General features: G+C 46.4%; 1 protein-coding gene across 1 annotated transcript in view; it reads left to right on the forward strand.

The window, feature by feature from the left end:
• COQ3 (coenzyme Q3, methyltransferase) overlaps positions 1 to 13,401 on the forward strand; it is a 126,393-nt gene that overhangs the window by 37,540 nt on the left and 75,452 nt on the right. The window contains exon 2 of the mRNA XM_078648215.1: positions 2,508 to 2,631. Within this exon, the coding sequence (XP_078504341.1) occupies positions 2,508 to 2,631 (124 nt within the window). The remainder of the gene's footprint in view (positions 1 to 2,507; positions 2,632 to 13,401) is intronic.

Raw genomic sequence — 13,401 nt, forward strand, 5'->3', positions numbered from 1 at the left:
AGTCGCCTTCAGAAGACTCCTCAAGACCTGGCTCTTTGAGCAGTAGCGGCACCCCCTCCCCTCAGCGCCTTGAGACCCTCACGGGTAAGTAGTGCACTTTACATGTACTCTGATTGATTGATTGATTGATTGATACACATTACTCTATAAACTAGCATGGCATTAGAAGCCTGAAAGGAAGTACTAACATTGCAGAATAATATGAAGCATCATTAATGCCATCACAGATACAACTTCCTTAGGTGTAGGTGTGTCACTGCACAGTCCTGCTTCACCGATTGCACCCCCAACAAATACCATCCAGAGTGAGGTTGCCAGCGTGGGCAACTCAAGAGAAGAGCAGCTGCCTTGAGGGCGGAAGCCTGATCCCTTTCTGCCCTCACAGCCCAAATTGCTGCAAAAGCCCGGAGTTAAAATGAGGGACTTAGCCTGATTCAATGACTGAATGTGGACCTTAACATTTTTGTGCTCAGAGGTTTAAAAGAGACATTGATTTAAAGTTGCACAAGTTACCTGTGAGAGTGTTTAAACGATTTGTACCTGTGCCTAATCCTTCCGTAAGGCTGTAGTCTGTTTTGGGACTATAGATACAGGGTTTTTACAATAGAGAGAGGATGGGAGGGAGATAGTTCTGGGATACAGGAATGAAGGAGATGTACTACCTCACTGCTAATCGTGACTTGGGGGCAGATGTATCAAAATACCTATTTGCGATTCTCAAATAGCGAATATTGAGAATCGCTATTTGAGCATTGCAAAATGGTATGTATCTAAAAAATCGCAATTTTTTTGCGATTTCTAATATTCCTTATTTGCTAATAGCAAATTGCGAATTCGCAATTAAGGAATTATTTCCCTTTCATTTCTATGGGCCAGGAGGCCCATAGGAATGAATGGGAAATGATTCTCAATTTGCGAATCGCAAATTGAGACTAATTTCAAGGGTGCTAGGGTGTCATAAGGACACTCTAATGCACCCCTGAAATTTACATGTGTGCGCATATGGCGGGCATGTATGTGCGCCAGATGGCACCTTCACAAATGGCAAAAAGTGCAGTTGTGAAAAAAATCGCAAATTACCACCAACCTCAAGTTGGTGGTAATTTGCGATTTCTTAATTAGGAATCGCACAACTTGGGTGCTTCATACATAGCATTTAAGGAATCGCAATTTGCTATTCCTTAAATGCTGACGCAAAGTTAAGGGATCGCAAATTTTGTGATTCCTTAATTTTGCGATGCGATTTCATAAATACAAAGCATTTCCCGATTATTTTTTTTTGTTGCAAACGCTGCTGTTTTGCGAATTGCAGCGTTTTCGACAAAAAATTAGTTTGATACATCTGCCCCTTTGTATTCAACCCTGTATGTTGTTTCCAGTGAAATGGGTTGTCTTTAGTTCTGCCATGTACTTACTTTTAACATAAAAGATAAGCACTGGGTAAAACATGGTTATTGTGTCTGTTGACTGTTCAGTTCTGAGCTCTTGCCCCAAAGCTACTTTCCCAAGCAGCCTTAAACTGCCTGCCCTTGCTGCTCTTAAAATGAAGCATAGAAAGGGCTGGAGTTGGTCCAGTTTGCAGAGCCATAGTGGGCCCGATGTGTATACACGAGTGTCAAATAATCTCAACCACGAATGGTTGGGTCCCAGTAGCACCTGTCTGCCTGGTACCCCTCACCCCGAAGGTGATGAGACACTATGGACCACTGTACAGAAGACCTGGTCCACCAGGAAGCAGAGGACAAAGCAGAGGATCAGCACTCGTGATTGTTGTGTCAGTGATGAATTTGCCCCACTATGCTGTCAACAAAATTTGGTGTCATACATAGTTAAGTAGACTTTTTTTTACACATACTGTGACTTCTTACTAGTGCAATCTTCATGTACTGTGCCATTTTACACCTATGTATGATCCACACTCCTGCTGATGTTGTACCAATACAAATGTTGTACCTGACTGTACACTATATGTTTTGGCTCTAAAAGTGTTACCACTCTCTAGTTGATTTGCACCAAAATGTGCTTTTGCACCCAGTTGTTTCCACTCGCCTGCTGAAGTTGCTCTGTTGAAGTCATTTTGTGCCTAAAAGTCCTTTTGCACCTAAATGTGATTTTTGCTCCACGTTTTTCCACTCTCTTGATTTTGTTGCACCAAGGATGAATTTTACAGTGTCGGTATAATTCAGCACTGCAGGCTTGGAGAATAAAAAAAATAGACACAGGAGGCACAGAAAGAGGCCGTTTCCAGAGCCACAGGGCACAAATAACCTGTGTGAGTTTTTGCATGCATTAGCACATTGAAGCCAAACCTATTGGCTTTACTAATGCTGGTTATGTAACGTCCACAGTGCTTCAAAGAATACAAGTTAAAGTAATCCCAATCAGGATAGCTGGATGATTGAGAGGAAAATTGTTGATCGAAAACTGAAATCTGTTGTTCGGGAAGAGAAAGTATAATCTTTATTTCCCACCACAACACTTCTAATTAATCTTCTGTCTGTTCGCAGCATGCCGTTGCTTTGGAACTTCGTTTACAAAGCGTTGTGGCTTTAAAGAGGGATGTAAGCACGCCAGACTTTTGAAACCAGACACCCCAACTTCCTTACACCAGTCTGGTGTAAGGAACATCTGGTAAGTCATCAATTTGTGAGAATATCATTTTGATAGTAAGTGTAAGTTTGATCATTGAAAAAGGAAAATATGCTGGGTTTCTTCTTCTTCCTGATGGCATATGGCAAAGCTCTCGGTTTACTGGTATTTTTATTTATCTTTACTGGCCTATACTTATTTTTTACTTTATCTGTATCAGCATTTTATGTTTTGTGGGCTGCTGGGTTGTGGGAAGGAGGTCGCAGGGCAACTGCAGCTGGTATTTTTCTAATTTTAGTTGTACAAAAAATTACAATAATGCCCAATTAAACGCGTTGTAGCAACTGCTGTATTGTAATGCTTCTTCCCCTACAGACTCCCAAAGAGACTTGCAAAAGTCTGCCCTCTGGCCAACGTTGGGCGTCTGTGGAGGACCGAGTATCTGCCTGCAGAGCAAGGGCCCACATACAATCAAATTGTCACTCAATCATGATGATTATCTTTTCCTGTCGTAAATATTTGGGCTATTTCTCACGTGCACAAGTTGACGAAAACAAAACTTAGATATAGATTTTAAGAATTTACAACAGGTATATATGGGGAGTGTTAAAGAAAACAAAATCTACGTTTCTGCACAATTTAGAATGTAAGTGTATCTTCCAGTCTGCACCCACCCACTATTGCAGGAAAGAGTTAGTCAGGCTGCAGGGTGCGCAACTTGTCAGCCGTTCTTGGATGAGGCTGGAAATACACAATTTTATTCTAAAATGTATGCAGATGTACGTTTTGTTTTCCTCAACTCTCCCCATGCAGCCCAGGGAGACGTATAAGCGTAAATACATGCAAGAAACACATTGTTTGCCTCCTTTTTATGTGTAAAAATCCACATGTAAACGTAAAGCCAGGAGCCTTGCATATGCCTTTCTCTGGGTTGAGCTTCTCTTTCTTATTAACTGCCCAGCTAGCTTGAGACAAAGGTTCATCTTTTTAATTTGGTTATGCCTAAGAAGCACTGGCACAAGCATCTGTATGGAGCAGCGGTGCCTAGTGTGAACTGGGACATTGCATTGTGTTGGTGTCTTGTCGGGCTTTGAGGGCTCTGTTGTCGTCTCCTTTACCTAAAGAAATTGTTAAATATAGTCTTGGATAGAAAATTCATAACGTGCACACTGGTAACTTGGCTACCTACAATCACATCAAGATTGATAGCCTACTTTTATCTTCAAGCATAAAGATGGCAAGTTGTGTTTTTTTAAACGATTCATAATCATAATCCATCATACTGCTGAAATTGCCACTAACGACTTTTTATACCATTGCGAGCCAGGTGAAGAAGAATGATAGCCACACGGCAAAAGAAATACTTTAGAATGAAATGGATGAAGGAAATTAGCTGACCTTAAAGTGCAGAAGCATTCAGTGCCAGATAGTCTAGAGGCAGCTGATAACATGGGTCTGGAGGGAGGCAGGAAGGAGATGATGTGAGGCTGTTTTCATCCACCTGGGAGAAATCAAAGGAGTACTTACGACTGCGAGAGAATACTAATGAGAACAGAGGACATGTGGCTGTGTTGGCTAGTGCTGGAATTTGAGATGGGCAAATGCTGTTTGTGTAGAGTGTTCTTTGCTGAATGTGGATAATGCTGAATTGCATACATTGTTCATGTTAAGACGTGAATGATTTGATTAAAGATGGTCCTCTTAGAATTATGTCCAGGAGAGGTGAAATAAAAACTTTTGTCTCGCCACCATATTCAGACTATCACATAGGGAAATTACTGTTTGGGATTCACTTCTATTAGCAGCGTCGTGATTGGCTAGCGGAGCCTGGAAGCCTTTGCGCTTCCTGTTCCTGCGTTGTCCACAGAAGAAGAACGGAGGAGAGGTGGCAGCGGACAGGTAATTGTTTTTTTTTTTAAACACTCCCTCCCGCCCCCCGCCTAACCCGCAGCCCCTGCACCATAGTAGCCACCACTGACATCGAGACCCTCGGCGATGCCGGCGCCCATCGGCGACGTTTCACCATCCTTATTCCAGATGACACAGAGCTGGCTGAACATCCACCGAGACCGGTGCCGATGGAGCCATTGGGCTCCATGCCTCATCCTGTCCCTTATTCTGAAGGTCTAGGATTGGATGAGAATTGGTAGGGGCAGCAGGACCCTTTAGAAATCCCGATTTTCAAAGAGGAAATGGGCTGGTACGGGGACCTGGGTGATGCCAGCAGCTTGTACACCTCCCCAGAGCCTGGCATGGTGTCTCCCCCTAACCTGGCTACGGAGGAGGGGGCTTCACTTGCAAATAAATAAATGATGGTGTTTATGGCTGCGCTGGTCTTAGACCTGCACTTTCCTACTGTGGCAGTCAAGACCAATGTCTTGACGGAGATGCTGCAGAATGATGTCTCCACCTCAGAACCCTGGCTACCCATTTAATGAGGCATTAACAGATATTCTACTGAGCACCTGGTCCAAGCCCAGCACAGGGGCTCCTGTGAACAGAACTGTTGCCACCTCCATCCCCTGCACAGGGTGACCCAGCTTTCCTGTCCAACCCCGAGAGCTTGGCGGTCCAACCCTCTACTTCACATGGCACGTTTCCCTTCCGCACCCCTGGATAGCGAATCTGAAAAGGCTGGACAGCTTTCCCAAAATGCCACCATAGCCCTATAAAGCGCTTGTTACCATCCTGCGGTGCGGTACGCAGTGTGCCTTCTGTGGTTGTTTGCCTGGACTAGTGGGACTTTTATCCCCAGATTGCACTAAAGCAAGGAGGGGTGCGCTTCCTGTAATGCCGCCATAGTGCTATAAAGCGCTTGTTTCCACTCCGCCGCGTGGGATGCATGCAGGCCACGCCAGGTCAAAGTCTGGAGTAAAGGGAAAGCCCGTCCTGCACCCTTCAGTGACTCGAAGAAGTGAGGTCCGGCCACCCTCTTGGCTCACATTTCCAGCCACTGAAGAACAGACGTGTTTGCCGTGAAGGACTTTCTGTCCTGAATCTTGGCATCTGTAAAGATGGGCTTCTCTTTGTCCCACCTGTTACCTGAATTACATGACCTTTAGTTCAAGCCAGCCACCTGCATTGTGACTTTTGCCAGAGTCTAACAGTTTTTAGATTCTTGTGGGGCCCATGTTGGACTGTGTTCTTGTTATGGGGGAGGTTGTATTGATACAGTAGTGTCTGTTTGAGATGGGTAATTCCCTCTTTTTTTTGTGTGGGTAGGAGGGCTTTGATGGTAGGTAAGGGCTCCACAAGCATTGGAAAAAGAATGGGTCTTCCTCCAAAGCTTCACCCCTCCTGCTTCCCCTCAAGTTTCCACCATAGAGCGTTTTCTTAATCGCGCCGTGGGGGTGGTATCCAAAGAAATCAAGTTGGCTGAAAGAATGTTATCCCTGAATAGGGAGAGCCTCCCCATCTGTCCTGGGGTCGCCTGTCTCCTAGAGTGTTGTTGGGTCACCTTATTGTTTGGGCACTCAGGATTGTCAAGGAGAAGCTTATAATCAATCAGGGGAGAAAGAAGCTGAGATCCATTCGGCTTCCAAACGATAGACAGTTCATCAAAGGAGAATGGATCACTTGTCTTGTTTTTATCGCGGTCTAGGGTTCTAACTGTCTAAAAAACCCTTATTCACATGATAGTCGTCCTACGACTATCATGTGAATAAGGGTTTTTTATCTTTATCTTTATCTTGGTTGTCCGCTTCGATAGTTACGTGAAAAGCATCATCATAGCGTCTTAGTTATGCTTTCCTACACCTGATTTTCACAGTAGTGATCAGAAATAATGAGGGTGAAAGTGAGGTGAGTTTAAAATTACCTCCATCACTCTAGTTTTATTTTATTCTGTTGGGGATGGGGCAAGGCTACCGTAGCCCTACTATTTAGGCACCACCATCATTTTAGAGTTACGTAAACTTGGATAAGACTCAAGAATACATTTTTACGTCCGATAGTACAGGTACCACTTTCTACCTCAGTTTGCGGTGCAGTCAGAGCTTGGCCTAGGTAAGTGACAGATGTGGTGTCCTTAGGTCCTCCACTGTGCGAGATCACGGTCTGGATCAGGAAAGAATTAAAGTTAAATCGGCTGATCCTTGTGGATTGCTTGGCCCATAATCGGGTGAATAAAATAAAGTGAATCATCTATGTTAAAACAGCTTTTGCCTCCCTAGAAAGGTCTGAAATGTTTGATGACTACTCTTTGTCCATGCGAGAGCTCGGGTTTGGTAAAAGGTTGTTTATGGATCTAACCATCTTGGAGAGAGAGCAGCATTAGCTACAGAAACCCTTGGTGCAAGGTCAAATGCTACTGAAAACTGTGCAGAGTATTTAGCCATAGTTGCTCAGGTCCACCTTTAAGAAGGTCGGTTTCTCCTGGCCAGGTTCAGGTTTAATTCCCTTCATCATCTTTTGGCATCCCTATGTGGCTGGGATGTGCCTGATGCTAGGTTGCCCTACGGCTGCGACAGTAAGTCTCCACAGGACACCTTGCATTTTGTAATGTTTTGCTCCTATTTTAGCTGGCCCAGGAAGCGTTTTTTACATTCCCCTATTGAAGTCTTTGAATTTCTTTCAAGTAAAGCCAGCCTTGATTTATCTTCAGATTCTACCCAATCAGTGTGCTATTTTTACTGTATTATCCTTTCTGTGAGCTGCTTTGGTGCCTTGGAGGTTGAGACCTGATTAATTGATATACTGTTATGACTGTGTGGGTCATCTCTGTTTTATAGACTTTTATATTATGTACATTTTTAGTGATGGTTTTATAATGGTGCCGTTTGTATCCTTTTATGGCTGTTTGATCAGCCGAATAAAGATTTTATGATTATAGTAATTTTTTTAACATTTCCTATTTGCTTCTGCTATAAGTTTACATGTAAGAAGATACCACTTGCAAAACAAGCATTGGCAACAAGCCTCTTCTTTGAGACCTACTGGCGTTACAAGTGACTTTTAGCGATGCTGTGCACCATGGCCCAAAAACATTTTTTAAAATAGACCTGATAATGAGGCCACAGCGACTGTGTGTTGACATGTGCCTACAAAAAAGACGCAGGCACCATTTTAATTAATTAACCAATCTTAGGACAATGAGTAAGTAAAAAAAAAGATGAATAAGAAATGGTCAAAAATGTTTTTAAGGCGGAATGGCCTTCAAGAGTATCTATCTATCTATCTATCTATCTATCTATCTATCTATCTATCTATCTATCTATCTATCTATCTATCTATCTATCTATCTATCTATCTATCTATCTATCTATCTATCTATCTATCTATCTATCTATCTATCTATCTATCTATCTATCTATCTATCTATCTATCTATCTATCTATCTATCTATCTCCGGAACCGCTAGACAGAATTTCACCAAATTTGGCAAAAAGGTAGCTCTTGGTCCAGAAAGAACACTTTTTGTTCCGTTCAGTAGTTTGAGAGATATTAAAGAAAAGACCCCCCTGATCTCATGCTGAGATCTGATTGTAAAGCAACATTTCAAGCAGGAAGTGTTGGCAGCCATCTTGGGGAGAGGTGTGGCGCCGCGGCCAGGGCGACTGACGCTGGAATCTGGGGATCACGGTTCGATCCCCGGCTCCGGCGGCAGATTAGCCCAGCACCATGTGACTCTGGGCAATAGCTCGCTTAATCTTCCCGACGGCCCCCAGCGCCTAGAGACCCTTACGGGTGATTGTGCGCTTTACAAATGTGGACTTTACAGCCGAGTCCCAGAAAAATAGTAAAAAAATAAAAAATAAATAGGAGGGCTTAGTAGGAATACCCTGACCCCTTAGCTCTGGTTGTGGGGTCCCAAAGAGGTAAAAAATGTCACCAAAAATCGAAGTCAATCCGTGACTTTGGTGAAAATTCCCCCCATAAAAATTAAGCACAGGCTCTTGTGATGCTTTTGGAAAAAACCCCTGTGTGAGCCAGATCCAGGGTGCATTGTATAGAAAAAAAGGGTTTCTCACAGGGCTCCCTTCCTGAGGCTTATGGAGCCCCGGGGACCACCACCTCCCTGGGGCTATATTTCAGAAATATGCGGAGGCTGCGCGTATCCCCTGTACCCTGAGGATCACCGCCTCCCCAGGATTACATTGAAAAAATTATATGGGGGCTTTTCTTTAAAAAGCGGTGGGCCCCCTCCTAAGCTGTTCTCGGTTCCAGGAACCACAACCTCTTAATTTACAGGCCCTTGTAAATTAAAGGACGGGGCAGTGCACCCCCCACCTGGAGACATAATTGGCCCTGGGGCCCGCCCCCCTCCTCCCACAGGGCCCGCTCCAGCTCCAGCTCTCTCCAAATGTGCCCACCCTTGGGAGATAACTGTTTGCTTCTGCAACAACTCTGGCCGGGCAAAAGCAAACACTGGTTCCAGTGGGCAGGAGCTGTCAAAGTGCTCTCGCCCGCTGAAGACGAGGTTTCATCTCTTTCCCTGCCCACAGACGTGCTCTTGCACACAGGAAGTTGCATTTCCAGCAGCTCCTTGTGTGCAATAGCAATGCCGGCTCTCGCAGGAGACAGGGAGCCAGCAGAGACAGCGGGGGCCTTGACGCTCCCCCCACAGTCCCATTGCATACTGGGTGTCCTGGGTAGGCTCCAGGACACTCCGGGAAACATGGGTGGGCTCAGGGGGGGCCTCCCTTCCCTATTGTATTTCGGCCGATCCCCAGGGCTGAAATTGACCTGGGGATGGGGGATGCGCTCCCCATCCCCTTTTTGAGTGGATAGAATTTATAGGGTCGTTGGGGGTCGAAATCTGCATGGGAGGGTCGATGCGTGGCCCCCTTCCCCTGTTGAATATAATATAAATTAAGGCCGGGCTCCGGGTGATGGGGTCCCTGGGGCCAAAATCGGCCCGGGAGGGTTGGGGTGCACAGCACTGTGCCTCTCCCCTGTGCAGTGGGCAAAAAACAAGCAGAAAAGGCAACATTGAGGGCAGAGAGCAGAATGGACAAAACAGAAAGGAAGGCAGAAAAAACTGCAAAAAAGGCAGAATTGAGGGCAGCAAAATGAGCAGAAAAGGCAAAACAGAGGGCAGAAAAACAAGCAGGGGAGGCAGAACAGAGCAGAAAAGGGCAAAACAGGTTACAAAAACGATCTGGAAAGGTAGAGCAGGAAAGGCAAAATAGAGGGTAGAAAAACAAGCAGAAAGGCAAAACAGCAGGAGAGGGCAAAACAGACCACGCGGATACACACACCTATCACAGACCCACTGAGACACTCACACAACTACTTACCAACTCACTCCGACTCAAGCACCCACTCACGCACCCACTCGGAGACTCACACATTCACTCACAGACCCACTCAGAGACTCACACACCCATTCACATACCCACTCAGACCCTCATGCACCCACTCACAAACCCACTCAGACACTCACGCACCCACTCACATACCCTATTAGAGACTGATTCACTCACTAACAGACCCACTTTGGTACTCATACACCCAGTCACAGGCTCGCTCAGTAACTCAAACACCCATTCACAGACCCTCTGCAACACTCATAAACCCACCCAGACCCTCATACACCCATTCACACACTTACTCAGAGGCTCATGCACCTACTCATAGTCCTACTCAGGGACTCAGGCACTGACAGACCCACTCAGAGACTTGTGCTCCCCCTCACAGACCTACTCAGTGACTCACGCACCCCACACATACCCACTCAGAGACTCATGCACTCGCTCACAGAACCACTCACTCTTGTACTCACTCACAGATCCACTCAGACACTCACACACCCACTGACAGACCCCACTTAGACACTCATGCACCCACTAACAGACCTACTCAGACATACACCCACTGACCGACCACTCAGACACACTCTCGCACCCACTGACAGACCCACTTAGACACTTGCATCCACTCACAGACCTACTGATACACACACTCATACACTAACTGTCTAAGGATAGTGGTTACAATTGGGAAATAAAATTAAAACATTTTCAGAAATTCTCTCACAAACCAAAGGTTACAGGGACATTATAGTTGGGAAACTACATTGAAAAAAACCTTAGAAATTCACTGAAAAAAACAAAGGTTACTGGGACGTTCTAGTTAGGCTCAGATTTCAGTCGTGCAAAACCAGTGAAATTCAGCAATTATAGTTAGCTCAGCTGCGCTCCTCCCAGGTCATCGACCAATTAAGTCCCTGAATCATTGGGTCCCATCGGATCCATGCCGCCAGAGGCTCCAGCACCAAGGCAAACAGCAACGGAGACAGTGGACAGCCTTGGCGCGTGCCGCGAGAAAGCGGAAAATCCCGCGAGATGTGTCCATTAACCGCCACATGCGCCAGGGGACTTGAGTATAGCAACTGCACCCATGCGCAGAATTTGGGGCCAAAGCCCAAATGTCTAAGTACCACAAATGAATAAGGCCATTCAACCATGTCGAATGCCATTCGCGCATCAAGGGATAGGATAACCGCAGGTTCTTGGATGCATGGTATGCGTGCCATTATTGCGTGAAGTCTTCTGAGGTTCAGGGCCGTATTCCTGTTAGGCATAAACCCGGACTGATCCGGGTGAATTAAAGTTGAAAGGTGTGGGGTCAGGCGCGTTGCTAGGAGTTTGGCAAGGACCTTAGCCTCCGCATTAAGCAAGCATATGGGCCGGTATGACGAGCATGCAGCTCATCAACCGCGGGATCAGCCTCCAGTTGGAGGGTCGCCTCCTCCGATAATGTTGGCATCTTTATATCCTTAATGTAGGTCTGAGCCTCTTCTATCATCATGTGCGAGCCCGAGTTATATATTTGCTCAAAGTGCTCAGCCAATGTATTTACTATGTCCTGTGGAGCGGTCACCACCAAACCCAATGAGGTACGCAGCTGCGCTATCGTCCTCTGTGCTCTCTCTTTCCTATCCAACCATGCCAAAAGTTTACCCGCTTTATCCCCTACTTCGTATATCTTGTGACGGGTAGCCTGCAGCCTTACTTTAACCGCTTCACGCTGGTGTTCCCGAAGCTTGCACTGTTTAAGGCGCAGGGCCTGCAAAGTCGCCGGCGAAGGATTGTCAGCATGCTGATCAGTGGCCTCGGCAAGGTCAGATTCCATGGTATCCAACTCTTCCTGAGCCGGTCTTTTATGACCCGTTATGGATGCAATAGCCTGCCCCTGCACCACTGCCTTATACGCCTCCCACAAAATATTAGAGGACTGCACCGATGCTGCGTTCTCTTGGAAGTAATGTTGTGTGTTTGCTTTGATATCTTTCCTTATCTTGGGGATATGTAAGTATCCGGGGTAGATGGGGTAAATGCGCCGTCGTACCTTAGTATGTGTTGTGTAAGTCAGGAAGATAGACGAGTGGTCCGAAATGCCTCGGGGTCGAATCTCAATCTCTGTCAGATTGGGAAGGCTGCCTGCGGAGATCAAGAATTAATCTATACGAGAGAGGCTGTTATGCACTCCCGACAGGAAAGCGTAGTATCGTGAGGTGGGATGTCTGTATCTGCATGTGTCAGTAAGACCCAGGGCGACTATGAATCCCCCCATGCAGGAGCTACCCAGTGTATCTATTCTGGGAGGGTATCGGTCAAGGGTTCCATCCACCACTGAATTGAAATCACCTCCAATGAGCAGTTCTCCCTCAGGAAGACTCAATATAAATGCACTAAGCACCGGGAAGGACATGGCCTGAAGGGCCGGGGGAATGTATACTGAGACTACGTTGATATGTCTCCCCTCCCACTGACACATGGCCGCAAATCGACCCTGATCATCCTTCCGAGTCTGGTGTACAACAATGGAAAGTGTTTACGTACCAGGATACCCACACCTCTTGAACCTGAGGAGAACTCAGAGTGTACTACCAGTTTATATCCAAAACGGTCCATGGCCTTACACGCCGAGCCCACCAAATGCGTCTCCTGTAACAGGGCCACCGCTGGTGCAGCTTGTCTTAAATATTGCAGCACCAGACCCCTTTTAATCTTATCCCCCAGCCCATGCACATTCCATGTGTCCAATGAGAAGGGAGCTATCGGGACTTCAGGGGGTCAAGCGACCCATCCTCCGAGTGTGATGTCATTATGCCTTATGCCACAGGCATTACAGCACTTCGAACAACCCTCAATGCAGTATTCCAAAAAAGTTACACCAGATATACATTCTGCTATTTTCGCCCTAGAGAAGAAAGCATCAAACCATAAAACAACTGTCAACAATTCCCCCTCCTCCCTGCTTCCCTGCTCGACGGAGTCAAAACTACCCGCCACCCCAACAAAACCGAGTGCTTAGTAGCCCTTCCCAGTACCAGAACGACGGGGGTAAGAGAGAACTCCCTCCGCCCCCTCCGTTGTGTATTGTCTGACGAGCCGGGAAAAACCAGCAGTGTCGAGGGTATAGCAGTAGCATCGCATAAGGCCTCATAACCCATGTACAACGGAAAGTACCTGTGCAGTAGCTGAGTAAAGCATAAGTACAATTGTCGACTCTACCGGTAACCTTTTAAGGGTGCCATGAGTGTAGGCGTCTGTTAGTAGCCAACGCAGCAGCAACATCGCGGCACTGCATGTCCATCTATCGCTTGGCGGCACACGCTAGATCAAAGCCCTGTATTCAGTCCTGCTCCATATCGGTCTGGCGATCGCCTCGCCTCACGATCTCCAGTGCGCCCCGTCCTGGGGACCCGGCGCAAGCCGTCCAGCCAGTCTTGCACCTCTTCAGGTGTCGAGAAGAACCACATCTTCCCATCGGCTTCAACCCGTAGTTTGGCGGGGAACAACATTGAGTACTTGATTTCCCGTTCACGGAGAGCCGTCTTGACGTCGAGAAATCCTCTGCGTTGCT

The sequence above is a fragment of the Lissotriton helveticus genome, chromosome 6, assembly GCF_964261635.1.
Source record: "Lissotriton helveticus chromosome 6, aLisHel1.1, whole genome shotgun sequence".
NCBI lineage: Eukaryota > Metazoa > Chordata > Amphibia > Caudata > Salamandridae > Lissotriton > Lissotriton helveticus.